Source organism: Calidris pugnax, unplaced genomic scaffold (assembly GCF_001431845.1).
Source record: "Calidris pugnax isolate Ruff unplaced genomic scaffold, ASM143184v1 scaffold219, whole genome shotgun sequence".
Taxonomy (NCBI): Eukaryota; Metazoa; Chordata; class Aves; order Charadriiformes; family Scolopacidae; genus Calidris; species Calidris pugnax.
This window is the reverse complement of record NW_015094507.1, coordinates 8,096,713-8,113,172: the sequence shown is the minus strand read 5'-3', so window position 1 is coordinate 8,113,172 and position 16,460 is coordinate 8,096,713. Positions and strand designations below refer to the sequence as shown.

The 16,460-nt window shown below is 35.8% G+C and overlaps 1 protein-coding gene across 4 annotated transcripts in view; it reads right to left on the bottom strand.

Annotated features, from left to right (window-relative positions):
- The window catches only part of WASF1 (WAS protein family member 1), a 43,680-nt gene that overhangs the window by 11,669 nt on the left and 15,551 nt on the right, over positions 1–16,460 (bottom strand). For 3 of the 4 annotated variants that reach the window (XM_014964726.1, XM_014964724.1, XM_014964722.1), the window contains 2 exons: positions 15,757–15,917; positions 5,660–5,794 (listed from right to left, as the gene is read on the bottom strand). In XM_014964726.1, the coding sequence (XP_014820212.1) occupies positions 5,660–5,794; positions 15,757–15,889 (268 nt within the window). In that variant the 5' untranslated portion in view covers positions 15,890–15,917. Of the gene's footprint in view, positions 1–5,659; positions 5,795–15,756; positions 15,918–16,116; positions 16,181–16,460 lie in introns of all 4 variants that reach the window. The other variant, XM_014964725.1, reaches the window with a different exon arrangement.

The window sequence follows — 16,460 nt, the reverse complement described above, 5'->3', positions numbered from 1 at the left end:
AAAATTCATTCAACAATCTGAATCTGCCAGTTTATCTTTACTGTGTCTGTTGTTCAGATGGTACAGAAAGACCTCTGATATCAGCCAGTCTAGCCTTCTCGACAGGATAATGTTTTCTACATAATTAAAAACTATCTGTCAGAAACCTAAACTACCAACATTTTGTACATGTGGTTTTGAAAGACAGATGTCAGTCCATTTTTATTCTTAACTGACAACGAAGTGGAGGGAAAAAAAGGTATTTAAATTGCACTCAAAATAAAATAACTGGGTTTCTTTTGGGCTGAACTACACATTAAGTAAAAGAACACATCATTAATATACACCCATAATAACATTTTACCTCCTATTAAGCCTTTCATTAAACTGCAATCCCAAATTTATAGTAAAAGGAGCACACCAGTGTACTGACAGAGAGTACCTACATTTACATTTCAAAAATATTAAAATATTAAATATTACATTTTATTTTACCTCCCCAGAAGAAAAAAAAACCTGTTACTGGATTTTTTTTCTCTTTTAAACTCACTTCAATGTACAATTTGGTTCTGGGCCAAAAAATACCGTTATCCTAAAGGTGGTAAATAAATAAATATTATATATTTCTTTAAAAAGCTTGGTCTCAACACTTTCTGCAGAATTTCATCCTGACCACTTTTAAGACCATCAACTCTTGAATGGCACAGCTATGACTCCTTGCAGACCTGAATCACTATGGGAAATCATATAGAACTCAATGGACTCAGCTGCCCACAATACCCTTTCTCTGTTCAAAGTCCTAGCCAGTGATTTGGAAATTGCAAGGAAGAAAGAATGACAATACAGAATGAACAACTTAGTCATGAGATTCCAACTAAAGGTAGTTAATTGGGGGCTGGGGAGGTTGAAAATTCTCTTCAGATAAAGATTTGTGTGATTCAGTTCCTCAAGATGCTGCAATCTTGAAGAGTGATTTTTATGAGGTTGTTTTTTTTTAATGGTAATCCCCTTCAACAATGCCTAGAATCACACACATATTAGGTTTCTCTGCCATCAGACTGGTCACTGCAGATTTAATAATTGCTAAGCAGATAGATGACTTCTCCAGAACAGAAACTACTCTCCTTTGGGTTTGTCCCCAATATAAGAAATTCAAATTTTCTGAAATATTGATTTTTAAAAAATCCAAAACAGCTCAAGCACTGTTTGGATAGTGAATGCGTATAGTTTAACTACTACAGGTAAACAAAGAGAAGATGTAAAAGTTAGAGCAATCCTACTAAGAGGACTCAGAAGCTGCTTTAAATGCAGCACGTAGAACCAGGGAGCCTCGAGCAGCCCATCAGGGAAGATGTAAATCACCCAGCTGCATCAAGCAGCAAATCTGCTGGTGAGTTCTTAACAAAACCACCACATTATTTAGCAAATGACATTTTGTCCAAATCGCTCCTTTTATATATAAAATACAAATTATGCAATATCATGGCTTTACCATTGAACTACTAAGCCTTGGACACACTAGTTTAAAACTGATTTACTTACTAAATAACCTATAAATTTAATTGAGGGCTAAGAAAATGGGAAGAAAAAGCACGGAGAGCAGTTGGAGCTCAGCCCATTCGAGCAGATCTTTGAGAGGGAGACGCACTCAAATCCAACTTCCATTAAGTGGAGACATGCCAGGAAAAGTGACCTGCTATGCAATTTAATTTAACAGTCCTTTTCTTTATTTGATTTTGGGGGTAAAAAATCTTATGAATGAACTGACAACAGTGTTATTTTCCATATTAACATATTACTTGTGGAGGTCATGACCCAATTTTCATCCTCTCCCTGTTCATAACTTTGATTACATTTAAATTCAAGTCACCAAATTCCTCTTCAGAGGCTAGAGATGGTAAGTGAGCTGTCCCTCAAAACAGGATTTACTACCCTTTCCTTCCAAGTCTCACAAGGGGCTGAGTATCCTAATTTGAAACTTGACTGATTATCCCATTTTCAGAAGTATACAGACCACAGTTAGCTGTCAAGCTTTTTAGGTTTCTCCCCACCAGATGCCACCTTTTTGGCCTATAGCAAACCCTCAGATCTCTCTTCAGCATTAATCCAACACAACTCCTGAAGTTCTGTCCTTTTTATGACAAGGCAGTATTTCTAGAATGCGTAGGAAAAAAACAAGCCAGAAACCTCCTGAAATACAGTTCATACTGTTATTACTGTACTGAAATATGCCAGGCTGCTCACCCATAGCACTTCTGCCATTAAGATTTTTAAGTTGCTTGTCACAGTTGTAACAGATACACTGTAGAAATCAAGAATTTGATACATTGCCTTTGAGATTAAAATTCTCTCCAGTCTGAGATTTAAATGGAATTAGGCAGTTCATGTTAAAGAACCACTAAATTAATACCAAAATATGCAACAAAACTCTTAATTTAGGAATTCTCCTTCTGCTATGATACCATTTGAGTGACACACAACTACTTTCTAATACCTCGTTACACTGTACATCCGAGCTGTACTGTGTCAGCATTGCACAAAAGAATAACATAAAAGCTAAAATGAATATTATTTTTAAAACTCTCAGATTTCTACAGATAAGAAATTCTTTACCTATAGTAGTACTTCAAGCTCAATGGCACAGAGAAATTCACAAAAAATGGTAAATTAACACAAATCTATTATTATACTTACAAAATTTGCATGTGAAGAGAGAATTAGTAACATTATTTATAAAGTAAATACTGGAAGTAAAAATGGGTGCAAAGAAACTATACTCTTAGGGCTTATTTTCTGACCTATGGGGATACCTTCTAGCGCAGGTCTACTGAAACCATCAACCTTAGTTCACCTCCACAGCAAGACTTGTTTTCCCATTTTACTTTTTAGCTAAGCTTCTTCTAACTCTCTGAACTTAACAGCATGTTGTGCAGAAAACTACAACACACATATAGGCTACCTTCCCATCCAATTAAAATAAAGTTCAGTTTAGTGAAGGAAAGCAGAGGATTTCTTTTTTTTAGTTTAATATTTCTTCTGAGGGAAAAAACCCCACATGTATGTAAAAAAGAATAAAGTATATAAAAAAAATAAATTACAATATTAAATTACTAATTCTGTGCAAACAAAAATTTGAAAAAAGTGTAATAATTCAAACCAAATTGAGTTCTTATCAATTATTCTGTGACAGAAAGATTGTGTACCAGGAGTTAGTTCCTTTAGCATACAATCCTAACCTTGGTTTCATTTAGTTTTATTCTTTCACAGAGATATTGTAGTAATTCAAAATGAGAAAACACACAGGGTATTTAAAAAAAAAAAAAAACAGAGCTTTTTATTATTTTGACTCTACTAGAAACACCTTGCAAAGTATCTGCATCTTGTTCAATGAATCTTCACTTGGGCTGTTTTTGTTCATGCCACTTAGCTTTAAATGAATCTTAATTTCTTCCTCTTGTGTAATAGCACGGGCCCAAAGGAAGACATTAAATCTTCTATTAGTGCCTGCTGGCAAAGAACTAGCAAATGAGACTCATTTTACAAGCAGAGCCCATTTTACACATGCTGTTACCCAAGCAGAAGTACTGAAATTTGCTCAGTTTTTGCAGAGGGTTAAAAAAGGCAAGAAAGGTAAATCCAAATGTTTTCCCAGTGCTTTCCTGCATTAACAACCTCCTGCTATTCTAGCCCAGATCAGGACTAAAACAAACTGATTTCTGATTAATTGCAAATTTCAAGCCCAAAACAGGATACCGAAGGAGAAACAGTTTCCAAATCCCTAATTTTTAAGGAACTATAGTATTGAATTTCGTCTCATCTCTTTTGTCCTCATCTGGTGACTCATTCTGGGCAGACGTTTGTGAATAAGGAACACAGGGTATGGCTCAAGGACCAGATATTCTTAGGTTAATAAAAATAAAAATACGGCATAAGAGACAAATCCAGGGTACCAGATTTGAATCACATTTAGCCACTCTGGACTTCATCAAGTAGACCTCTTTTCAGCCCTGTTTTCTTTAATTGCAATGTCTGTCCCTTTTTTTACCTATACAGTTTAGCAAACACTACAGTATACACAATATTGTGAGAAGTTATTGATCCGGTGCATTTGGAACTACATACTATTTAGAAATATTTCTAGCAATTCTCTAACATCAAATAGTTATGGATATTTAGTATTGCAACCTGCAACCTACAGCCAAACCTGTCAAAGGCCATTTACACAGGAAAATACAGTTCTGCATCTTGCTGTCCTGTAACAACCTTAGACGGTGTAACTCAATGAGTTAAAATGGTCCCTCCTTTTCCTGAAATGTGAATTGTAGCCATACTAGATATGCCACATGAACATACATCCCACCCCGATTTAAACCAAAAACCACGCTGTCAAGGGTAAACACAGAAATGACATTAAGACTGCAGTATTACAGCTCTTACAAGATTACAACTGCTGAAAATTTGTTACTGTACACAGAAAGAATTTTTGTCATTATCCAATAATAGTAAACATGTATTTTATTAGAAAAAGAGGTGTATGTGTATGATTTCTGCTGAGTTGTCAGGAGTCCTGGAAAATCCCATTAACGTAAGAATTCCCCTAGGCAAGTCACGATTTTGTGGAAAATCTGCTACTAGCTGTGAACAGCTGTCTTTCGAAACCTGCTCTAAAATTAATGTCACGCAAAGTACAGAATCAAAACTTCCATAGCTTAACTTTGCTATTAGTGAAATGTTGACATCGGTAACTACACATAGCCTGAAGGCCATGCTCCTGGTTTGACACTTCATTTTTCCTGAATGACACACAACTGCTGTACCCAAACATTCAGAACTGAAACAGCTTTCTATACTTTAAAATTGGATCGCACAAGCAATCTGAAGTTATTTTTCATGATAGGATGTTGCTCTACTTTCTGGGTCTTTCTAGGTCTTAGCCGTATAGTCCCTAAAACTGTTTGGGGTTAGAAGACCTTTCATAGTTTCACCTATAACAAACAGATATCCAGGAAGGCAAAAAAGCTTCATAGCATTTACATATTAGATGGTCATTGCTCCTATAGTCAATCACAAAGCCTGTGCATCATTTAAATCCCACACAACTTCTATCTCACAGGCATGAGCCATACCCTATTGACTATTGGAAGTACTTTTATTTCCTCAGTACTAACCAATATTTACAGTACTTAAAGCTATTTTGGCAGAACCCAAGGGGATATATAGCATCAATAAATGGACCTATACAACTATAACTTCATACAGAATGTAAGATGGTAACAAGTCAAATGCAAAACCCTACTTGGACAAATGGTTACATCCCATGGGAGTTAGTAGGAAGGTTAAAAAAATGAGTAAAGACTTACCTCTAAGCATTCACATAGTATTACATATTATTAATATTATTAACACTAATAAGTAAAACTACTGAAGTGACATATACTCCTGTAGCAGTTTTTATGTAAATTCATCGGTAACAGTACTGTTCAGTTACCATGAAAATGTTTAGCTCAGAAAGCTGCTCCAGACCATCAAAGAAACCTGTAGCAGAAATAAAAATGGACCTTTTCTCTCATAATGCTTTGCTCTGTGTTGTTATAAATTTAGACAGTTACTATTTCCATCTCATGTATCAATGCCATGTGGGTGACAAAATAAGTAATCTCCAATGCAGGAATTAACTTACATTCCTCTTCCTTTGGATCGAGTTGTGTAACACTGACAGATAAACGGTCTACACGTTCTTGTAAGGAGTTGACTCTAAATGAGAAACTGTGTGCTTCATTAAAAAGTTCACCAAATATATCTTCAGCATATTTACCTGAAATGGGAAAAAGAAATAAAATCAAGTGTATCACAAGACAGTCAAATTAGTTATAAATCTTTTTCAAGGCAAACTTTTTTGTTATCTTTTATAACTATTTTGTTTAAGAAAATAAACCTAAGATGCATGAGTATCACTTGTAACAACATGTACTTACTGAGCTCATTAAGAATGCTTCAGAAAAGTAAATAAAAGTTAAATATTTTTTTTCTAATTTATTTATCAGAAATAAAATTATTTAATACATTACAGGACAGATATTCAGCTAGTATAAATTGATTTAAGTATGCTGATATACAAAGAACTAGACTGTTTAGTTTCTTGGGTATGTATAAAAGGATCTTAAGTTTTTCCTGTACAAGTAATAACTAATCTTTCCAAGTGAAATTTATCTCAATGTTTCTCAAAATCAAGTACAGTTTTCAATCCTGCTGTTTAGAGGACCTGTCAAAAACAGAAGATCAGGTATTTATATCTTAGTCAGAACCAGTCTATTAAAAAATACACACTAAATTAATAATATTATACTGTAATAAAATAATCCTACTTTGGAGGATCAAAATCCTAGTAACTGACTAATTTATACTGAAATACAATAAGAATGTCCTTTGTTCACTTCAGTGGGAATCACACATTTAGCTCAAAAGTGCAGGAGATTCAGGTATCACAAGAAAAGGATCAGTAATAAGTTTATCTTCTAAGGAAGAAGTTCTCCATATAGTGCTTCTAGTGCATTCTGGACTCAACCTGCATAGTCTGCCAACGCCACTGAAAAAACCCACCACCTTGTCTAGCCAAATTTGTAGCCCCATTTCTGAAATACCACATGATAGCTTTTAACACTTTCTACCACACTGTGCATATGTAATTTCTGTTCTGTTTGTGCACTTACATTTGTTTCGGAAGTATAAATCTCAAAAATTTCTAACTACCTGGTTTGCACACAAGTTCTTACAGGTACAAAAGGAGAGGATAGTTATAAAAACTTTGCCTTCGGTGCACAATAAATCTGGAAATATACATAAAAATGAGAACACTTTTAAATAACGACATCAAAAGGACAGAAATTAAATCCCTACAGGTAGTGTGGAAACTACTTAAAGACGCCATGCAGTTAGCACAAGGCCAGCACATACCATTTATTAAGATGTAGGTAACGGCAATAGAAAAACAGCATGACTATAAACAACAGAATATAAAAGGGGATATCAGAAGAAATGTACAGATGAAGAAAATAGAAAGGATCATAAATTCTAGGATATTAAACGTAAACCCCAAAAATTAGCCTGAGGAACAACTACCAAACTAATAATATTTCTTCAAAGACATGAGAAGCAAGAAACCCGCCAGGGAGCCTGTAGAGCCAACTGGTAGTGAAGGTATAGAGGAGGACTCAGAAGACAGGATCACTGCAGACAAGCTAAAACAACACTTTCCACTGGTGCAGAATAACTGCTCTTCACAGTTAAGAAAGGTGAGTTTTCATAGTTTTCTATACTGGGACCTATGCTATTCAAAATATCCATAAATGACCTGAAAAAAAAAGAGATTTAAGTTTGCCGACAATACTAAGTCATGGAAAAGAAACACACTGAGCATTAATAAATACACAGAAGGCCCAGATGGCTGAAAAGGCTTCCACGCTGGAAAGAGTTGGAGGCTGGAAAACCAGCAGGAGTATCGTACATGGTTGTCTCACTCTTATTCTTGGAGCATCTGCTATTACCCACAGTCAGAAGCGGATTAAAGGTGCAGCCATTCTTAGAACCTTTGTCTTTAAATACCAGGCCACAGTAAAATAGAGACAGAAAATTAGTAAAGTCTACTTAGCTGGCAACTCACCTAGCACAAGACTTTCTAATATGTCTTGAAACTCTGAAAAGTTTATAGTCTTTAACTTGTATGTGAAGCAAGAGAAATTACTTACAAGTGTGATCCACTAAGAACAAGATTACTAAACTATTAATATACATTTACTACCTTTTTAATGTATTTCAGATAATACAATAAAATATGTATTCTGATATATTATTCAATTTAATTAGACAAGTCACATAATATTCAGACATGCATTTAAAATTAAGTGTAAAATTTCTTATATAGAATAAAAAAATAAATTGCAGGGCTTTAAAATCCAACAACTACCCTTTTATAGGTGCATGTTAAGGCTACAGTTTATCTACATCATTTCATCACGCTTACAATTCAGCTACCCCATTAATGAGATCCAGTTGCAAATAAGCTGTCTCAAAAATCTTTTCATTATGTTGCATACAGCCAAAAACATACTGCATGGAATAATTTGCCTGTGCTTATGAACACTAATCCTCAAATAGGAAATACATTAAAAACAACCTGTGGCGTTTGAAGTGGTATGCCAACTACTACATCTCTACCTACAGCCCTGTTGGCAGTCTCTTTATTTAGCTTGAAGTATATTTAACTAAATACTTTTTCAAGCAAAGCAAAATGTTTGGTTTTAGTGAAATGTATAACTTCTCTTCAAAAGAATACTATGTGTGAAGGTAGGTATGTATACAACATTTATAATCCAATATTTATGTTGCTGTTCTCTGGGTGTATTCCATATATCTTCAATTTTGAATGGATTACAATAAATACAAGTGACCACATTGAACAAAGTGTCATAACAACTCAAATAAATAACAAAAATCTTAGAAGTTACATTACTGATTTCATTACACTTAATTTATAGGTAATATGTTAGAAGAGTAAGGAATCAAAATTAATTCCATTATATAGAATGAATATCCCAGAGTATTATTAACACTTCAGAAAATTTACATCATTATGGGACTGCTTGACTCTTGTTTCTCTACTCTTGTTTCATGAGTACAATGAAGAGAATGACAGATGACTATGACAAAATAATAATGCCTTAGGATCTTGGTCACAGCTGGACACATACTAGCAGATTAGAAAGATCAGTGATCTTGTTTGCCTATTAAATGACAATATAGACTTCTGCAAATAAATTATTTCAACATCTGTGAAAAGCTTATTTTACTGTATTTGCAAAACTTGCTTAATTGACCAGAAATATATCAAAATGTGTCATTTTCAAAAGGCAAGTAATATTCCCTCCAGCATTACTAGCTGCTCTTCTCAGTCCATCATACCTGCATTTATTTTTATTAACAAAGTACAAGTTTTCTTCATTTAAATAGGAGCATAATTATTATTTATTTTTAATTAAGGAACATGTTACTCACTTTATTATTCTTTTCGCAACTTATTCCTCTTATCTCAAAGGTCTCTATTCACAATTAACCCATCAGTAAGAAACAGCTACAGGAATGCAGCTCCCTCTGGTGTCACTCAATGTCCTTTTTTGTGACAGCCAAATAAAATGTCTTGGTAGCAATGTGTTGTCCTTCCTCCCCAAAACAACATCTGTTTTGATAGCCTTCTGTGAACAATTATTTTCCTAACATTTAAAACAGACCTATAAGCTGAAAATAGAATATCAGCTAATAATCACTATCTAAAAACAGAATAAAAATAATACTACTCACTGCCTTCCTCATTTTTTTAATTAAAGCCACCAAAACACGTATCATCCACTCCTGTTTATTACCATAGCAGTAAGTGTACAATGACTTATAAAATCCAAAAAAACCCCCACTAATCAGTTTAACAGTTCTCTTCTTTCACCATTTGTTTCTATTAATTTGTTTTATCTTCTAATCTCCCCTTGTAATTTCTTAAACATTTGCCCAGCATTGGCTTCTGTGCACAAATGAATAATATCTAACTATCCAATACACTGATATGAAAGGATACTAAGGGAAAAGAAAAATTTTTGTCTTGTTCTGGGGGACTGGGTATGTATCAGATGAACTGAAGCCAACTACAATCACCATATAAGGTTCTGAATCTTATTTTAAGCTGATTAAACAAAGCATGGCAGAGATGTCTTATAAATCTTACATATTGTGTTGTACAGATTCCTAAAACCACGCTAACATGCTGCAGGATCAGGATATAAATTAGCAGTTCCCTCAAAACTCCAGTCCTCAAATTCACCTGAACTATGGCATTCTCTATGCTGTATCTGCCAGCAAATCTTAAGGAAAGGGCATTTAAATTAATCATTTTACAATACTGGATCAGTTATCATCAGATTTTATTACAGGCTCTCAGACAAGGGGTGGGACATATGTCCTAAAGCAGGTCTGGTGGAAGAAGTCACTTCTTTAATTTTTGCACTTCTAAAGAAAAAGAGTTCCAAACCCTTCAACTGCATGTAAATTTGAAACAGCACCCCACAGATCGCTTAGGGTATCACTAGCCTCTAGGAACCATGGTCGAAATTTTAAGTATCTATCTGGATAAATAAATTGAGCATCTAAAGTGATTAATGTCATAAAACAGCAACATTTTTGGAACTTCAAGGGGATGACTGGTAAATCTCAGGCCAATGCAAGATGCCTCATGCAGGACAATCGAAATGAGGCAATTGTTCAATGTTGCCAAAAGTCTTACTCTTAATTAATTTAGCTTTAACTAATCTATCAAACTTCCGGAGATTAGCAGGAAAAGGGGAAGAGGGGGGACAGAGTTAACATGTACACATCCAACAAACTTATTAGTGGAATTAAATTATAAAAAATATTTAATATATTAAGAATGCCATGACATTACTAAATATGATGTATAATGAGATGTTATATCCCTAAATTTAATATTATTAAATGTTATTCTAATATTAAAATAATAAATATGTTGACAACTTGGCTCCTTTAGCCAACAAAATCGAACCAGGCATTTATCAGCCAATCCAACAAAAAGTATCAAATAAAGTCTGTTAAAGGCTATCTCTAGAGCAGGCCTGATACTTCTTGTTGACATCCAAGAATAAAAACTCAGCCTTAAACCTTCCGTCACAGAGGTGTGAGATATCATTTCTTATCTCCTACTGAGGACATTAGGTATTCAGAAATCTGTAAAATAGACTGCTGAGAGCTGAACCTGATGTTGAAGGCACTAGTCCTAAAGATCATTTCACATGGAAGTCTTGCTCTTCCTGTTTTTTTTTTAATATCACCTGAAATCACAGCACTATGTAGGCAAGGAATTAATGACAGGGGGGACATTTTTCTGCTAACACATAGCTGTTTTTAATGAGAAATTACTGACCATTTGCTCATGCCCTCATTACCATTTGAGGTGGACATGAAACAGCACCACATTGCCAATACTGCTACTGCTGGGGAGACAATATCATGAAATTAGACAAAAGCCTTTGAGAGGATGGGGGTCTCTGAAAAACTGAGTAAGCCCTTAGTTTTCAAGTCCATCAGTTCCCTTGCTGCATGTGTGTAAGAACGCTTCCTCTAGTGCTCCCTGGCAATCATAGTAATAACGAAGAAAGAGAGGTGACTAATGAAGAAAATTCACAGAGAATGCTGAATATGCTTGTGAGGATAGCGAGGAGGAGGACTCCCAGGCCAGGACCTGCCACAGTGATTCTGCTGGTTCAGGAATACTGCCTGAAGCTCTAGCTGCAGTTCCGCAGAGGCCAGAGATCATGCAACATGCGGTGGCCGTGCCATGTGCTGAAGATGCTGTAGACACAGGATGAAGAGAAAAGGCTGGTCTTTAAGCTGAAGAGGGCTGGTCCTAAAGATTAGTTGCAGTCCAGACACCTTGCTGGTACACATTTCTGAAGAAACATTTCCCACTTATTGAATGTTAACACCTTAAGGCATGGCAAACTGAAGGTTTTCCTGAGGTGAGAATATCTCTCTCACAAGATGAGCACTGTTTAAAACCCTCTAGGGGATTATGTGGTAAGCAAAAAATAAGGAAGAAAAGTTAAAAGCATCTGTGAAGGGGGAAAAAAGGAAGGAGAAATAATCTGCTCAAAAACAAGGGTTTCACTCCTGAAAACTAACAAATAAAGGTTGAGGAAAAGAAATAACTAACTAGGATGACATAGTAAAATAGGAAATAGTACAAAAAAAAGACAGAAAGAGGGGAAAGGCTACTGAAGGTTCAATGTTAATTGAAAATTGCTTTCACTAGCACAAAAGGCACTCCAGCTTAGCAAACAGTTATGCAGCGTTTTCTTTATACCAAGGTAGAAGAGAAAAAGGGGAATGACATCTTGCTATGATTGAATAAAAGTTCTGAACGCCTGCAATATAAATATTCATTAAAAGAACATACTCAAAGGAGAAACGTTCTCCTCCCCAGATGGAGGTGTCAGAGACCAGGGCCAAGAACAAACCCCATCAGTTAGGTTTCTTATGTGGTACTGAGATTCTGTGTACTGAGAACAGCTGCATAAAAGGAAAAACAAGATTGGCCAATAGCTGTGAACAGAACAAGGAGGCTACATGCACACAAGAGAACTATTATCTGTCTTCTAACAATGGCACAGCTGCACAGTGCTATCAGTTATGTTTCACGTATGCTGGAATGCTATAGCCTGACATTCACCAACATATACCACCTCGGGCAGTACCGCAGTACTAATGTATCTGCAATATTGGTGGGAAGAAAAAAAAGAAAAAAAAAAAAAAGCTAAGCACTTATCCAATGCAGATACAGTCAGAAAGTAAGAAATACTGGGAAGAATGGCTAGGAAACTAAAGCAAGTGCTGCTGTTGTCTAGAGAGTTTCTGTTGCCACAGTGCTAAGAAAAGCTGTCAGAAGACAGATCCTTTTATGAAGTTAGAGAAGACTGGGAATATACAGGGGAAAAAAAGAAATTTACTTACTAGCAATTTCCTATGTCGTATCAAGACAGACTGATGTGTTTTCATGCTCCGGGGAGAAAGGCAAGGACTATCACTCAAAGCAGAAATAAATATTCGTCCTTTCATCTCTACTTCTTTTAAAGGTCAAAAAATTTCTCAAACCGAACAATTAAAATCAACACATCAAATAAACTATGAAAGGATTGAGAATTTGTATGGAGGCACGTAACAGCTACTGCTGACATGCTGATGTACAGCTCTTTTTATTTTATATTAAAACCCAGGAAAACAGAATTCCTGTCATTTAATAGATATTGTTTCTGCAGGCATGTCCTACTTGCACATAGTGTCCAAGATCATAGAAACACAGTGCAGTTCATGTTGAAAAGACCTCCAGAAGTCATCTACTCTAACACCCTGCTCAAAGCAGATGTGATTAGATCCACTTGCTTGCCTAACCCAGTCAAGTCCAAGAACGGAGATCTAGTGACACACATGACAAAACTCTACAATTAGCTTTTCTAAAAACATTTCTAAATAACATTTTTTTTGTACCATTTAAAGTACTGGAGGCTGTAATTCCATCACAGCGCTCTTTGTCCATATCATATCAGAAGAAAGGTTAGGAATGGTTGGCCTTGAGAGTTATAATATCAGAAGATTAATCCTCTGTTTGAGGGCCAGTAACAGAAATGACTAAGTGCTAATCAGGTCAAAGACCATTAATTTAAATCTGCATAACTTTACTGGCAAAAGCAGCCTTAGTTTAAAGGAAATGAAACCCTACCAGAACAGTCGGTTTCTGCTCTGAGAGTGAACCCCTATTTCGTCTACAACTTAAAGGCTGATTCTCAAGCATACACATCACCCACAGAAAACAAAAAGGGAAGGACTGCAGAGAAGCTGGTTGCCAGGGGACTGCTGCGAAACCATGCCTGCTGGCTGTGACTCACAGACAACTACTAACATTTATCTGCGTGTCAGCAGGCCTCGTCGTACACCGGTAACAGTGACACACCACGCGAAGACTGGCTATTTGCGTTTAAGCACGTGAGGGACAAGATTCCTACGCCAAAACTCCCAAATCTTTTTGAATTCGCATTGCTACTAGCACAAACAGGCGGAAAAGCTTCCAAAAAAAAAATAATATTGTGGAACAAAATACTTTCACGGGTACTCATACCTTTGTAACACAATCTCCATTTTCATAGAGCAATCCTTAATATGGCTGAGAAATAAGGATTATTTTGCAAAACTTCCTATTTAATTGTAGGAAAAAAATTGTATTTTTTGTTGAAAACATACACACTATAAATCAAAAACTTTCTTCAGTTGGTATAAAACCTGCCCATAGAAAACCTACAAACACCATGATGCTATTTGGAGGCAAAAGCAAAAGACAGAAGTAACAAGTCCTGCTCATGAATGTTTAACTTATAAAAAATTCTGAATGACCTATTCTGCGCTTGCTGTCGCAGAGTAAATGAATGCATTTTCCCTCCTCTTTTACCTTCCTTGTCATTTCCAACATTGCATGCCTTTTTGACCACAAGTGAGTCATAAATTCATGACAGAAACTCCTGTCAACTGAAACCAGCTAATTTAGGGCTCATCCCTATGTGTGCACGCTTCAAGTAGAACCACATTCCTTTTACAGAAAAGTTTACATAATTACTGTTACATTCCCTTGAAAGTATCACTCTAACTGTGCTATACATTAGGCAAGCCATGTAACAAGTGTGGGAGCATTCAATAGATGTTCTTCAGTGCTTTTTTTCCTCCCTTAATTTGAGTTCTTTCTGTTCTGGTATTGCTTTGTCCTGACCTCCTCCTGAGTTGTTGTACACACAGCGTCAGGCATAAGCTCTGTATATCAAGAAAACATAGCAAAGGCAGCTGAATCTCAATAGGTAAGTACTGAGACTGTGATGTTGAGTTAGAAGTCGGTGTTCTTTAAAATTGAAAACTCAAGTGATTTATGGGTTTCTTTAAGGTCAAACCAAAACTTCCAAATGAAAATATCAAATGTAAATTTGCTATGCCACCTATGAAAGGAAATTCCCCTAGATGGAATATATAATCATGTAAGAATTTTTAAATTAAGCAAGCTAAAATAAGTGAATACAATACTAATAAGAGTGACGTGGAAGGGGAGGCTAGTACACAAGCAGCTAAGTCTGAGAAGGGCTTTTGGCAGAATGAAGCCAGACCACAGATGGTGATCATATACTGCATCCTAATCCGATAACGCACTTGATTCACTGAAAAGAATTTAAATAGTTAAGTTTTCCTTGCTGTTGTAGCAGCTATACAAATACTGTTCATATTTATATGCTGTAAGCCTTCCTGTCTCAATTGCATAATTCAGTGTCCTCAATTAGAGTCTTCAATCTAATGGCACCCTAAGAGTTTTGAAAGGCTGCCAAACCAGAGTCACCATACAGTATATAGGGTCAAACCAATAACTGATTCAATCTAATTAACAAATTAGGCTACATCACCTATGACCCAAAGATACTGATGGAGCTGAAATGCTTTTTCACATTGTAGATGTATACACATGCACATTTTAATATTTAATGTGTTGGTAGTCTTACTAACGTCCTAGTGGTTAAAAAGCACCTTAGTATTGGAAATTCAAAACTATCATGCTGGTTTATCTGACAACTTTTTAAAGTTGCTGAAACTTAAAGAAAAAACAATCCAGAAACTGGCCTTTTCAGAAAATCTCCTTCAGAGTTCAAGAGCTTGAGAAGTATTCACTCCTCTCAAATGCACCAAGAAAAAAAAATTGTTGACAGAAGGGAGAAGGAGGAGGAAAAATCTTTAGCTGTTTGAAATACTATGGAATAATTACACTTCCAGGTTTATTTTCTTAAAAGGCTACTACGTTTTTTCCTGAATGACCACAACACGATGAAGGGTTTAAGAGAATTGCTCTCAGGTTAGCAATTACTGACTGTTAACTACCAGATAATTTTTTTTTCTGTCATGTTCCACTGGTAACAGAAATATACAGCTCAACAGTTTTAAGATGTGCTGCCGGAAAGATTCCTAGTTTTCTTTCACTTCTTTCAGAAGTCCATGCTAGTCACTAGCTATAAAAGCAGTACATTCAAGGCTCAGCCACAATTTTCTACTGAGAAGTTGAAATGGTGTTCCTATTTCAACCACAAAAACTGTGACTGTAAAATATATTAGTTCTAAATACAGGTATTAGGACAAGGTACTTACTTAGGCTACTCAGTTGTCTGATTATATTTGCCAAGGAGATATTAGTGACACATTCCAATTCATTCTTGATACCCCGAGGCAGAGCTGTGTGGCACAGGTGCCTGGGGTCTATGTTCCTTTTTACCAGCGGCATTCTGAAATGTATCAGAGGACCAGCAAACCTGTAAAGAAAGAAGACAAAATACTGTTATAAGTTTGATCATATTTTTAAATTCAGATTATGTCTAAAGTTAAATTGACTAATCCTAACAAGGTAAAAATACCTCCACAGTACTGATGGAATTCATTGCTCTGAGTACATAAATCTTTTCTTCTTTGCCCAACGAAAGACTATTTCATTCTCTCTCTTTAAACCTTTACCTGACTCAGATGCCAGTGAAGTGACAAATAATTTTTTACAGTTCATGCCTTTTTCTTTTTCCTCCTGAAAAAAAGACAGGAAAATCTTTGCGGTACAAAGACACTGAAGAATGATTTTCTTCTTGAAGGATTATTTCCTTATTCAGGCCAGGCAAAGTCCAACAACAAATGCCCTTTATTATGAGGTCAAAGTCAAACTAGTTGCCTATTCCACCTGAAAGGCAGATATGATCCATTCGTTATGCAACATCATGTTACTAGCAGGAGTCACCCTTCCAGTCTAAACATCACTTATGAATCATACCTAGTCAAGGTAAGAAAAGAGATGTTTCCCTTCCACCTGC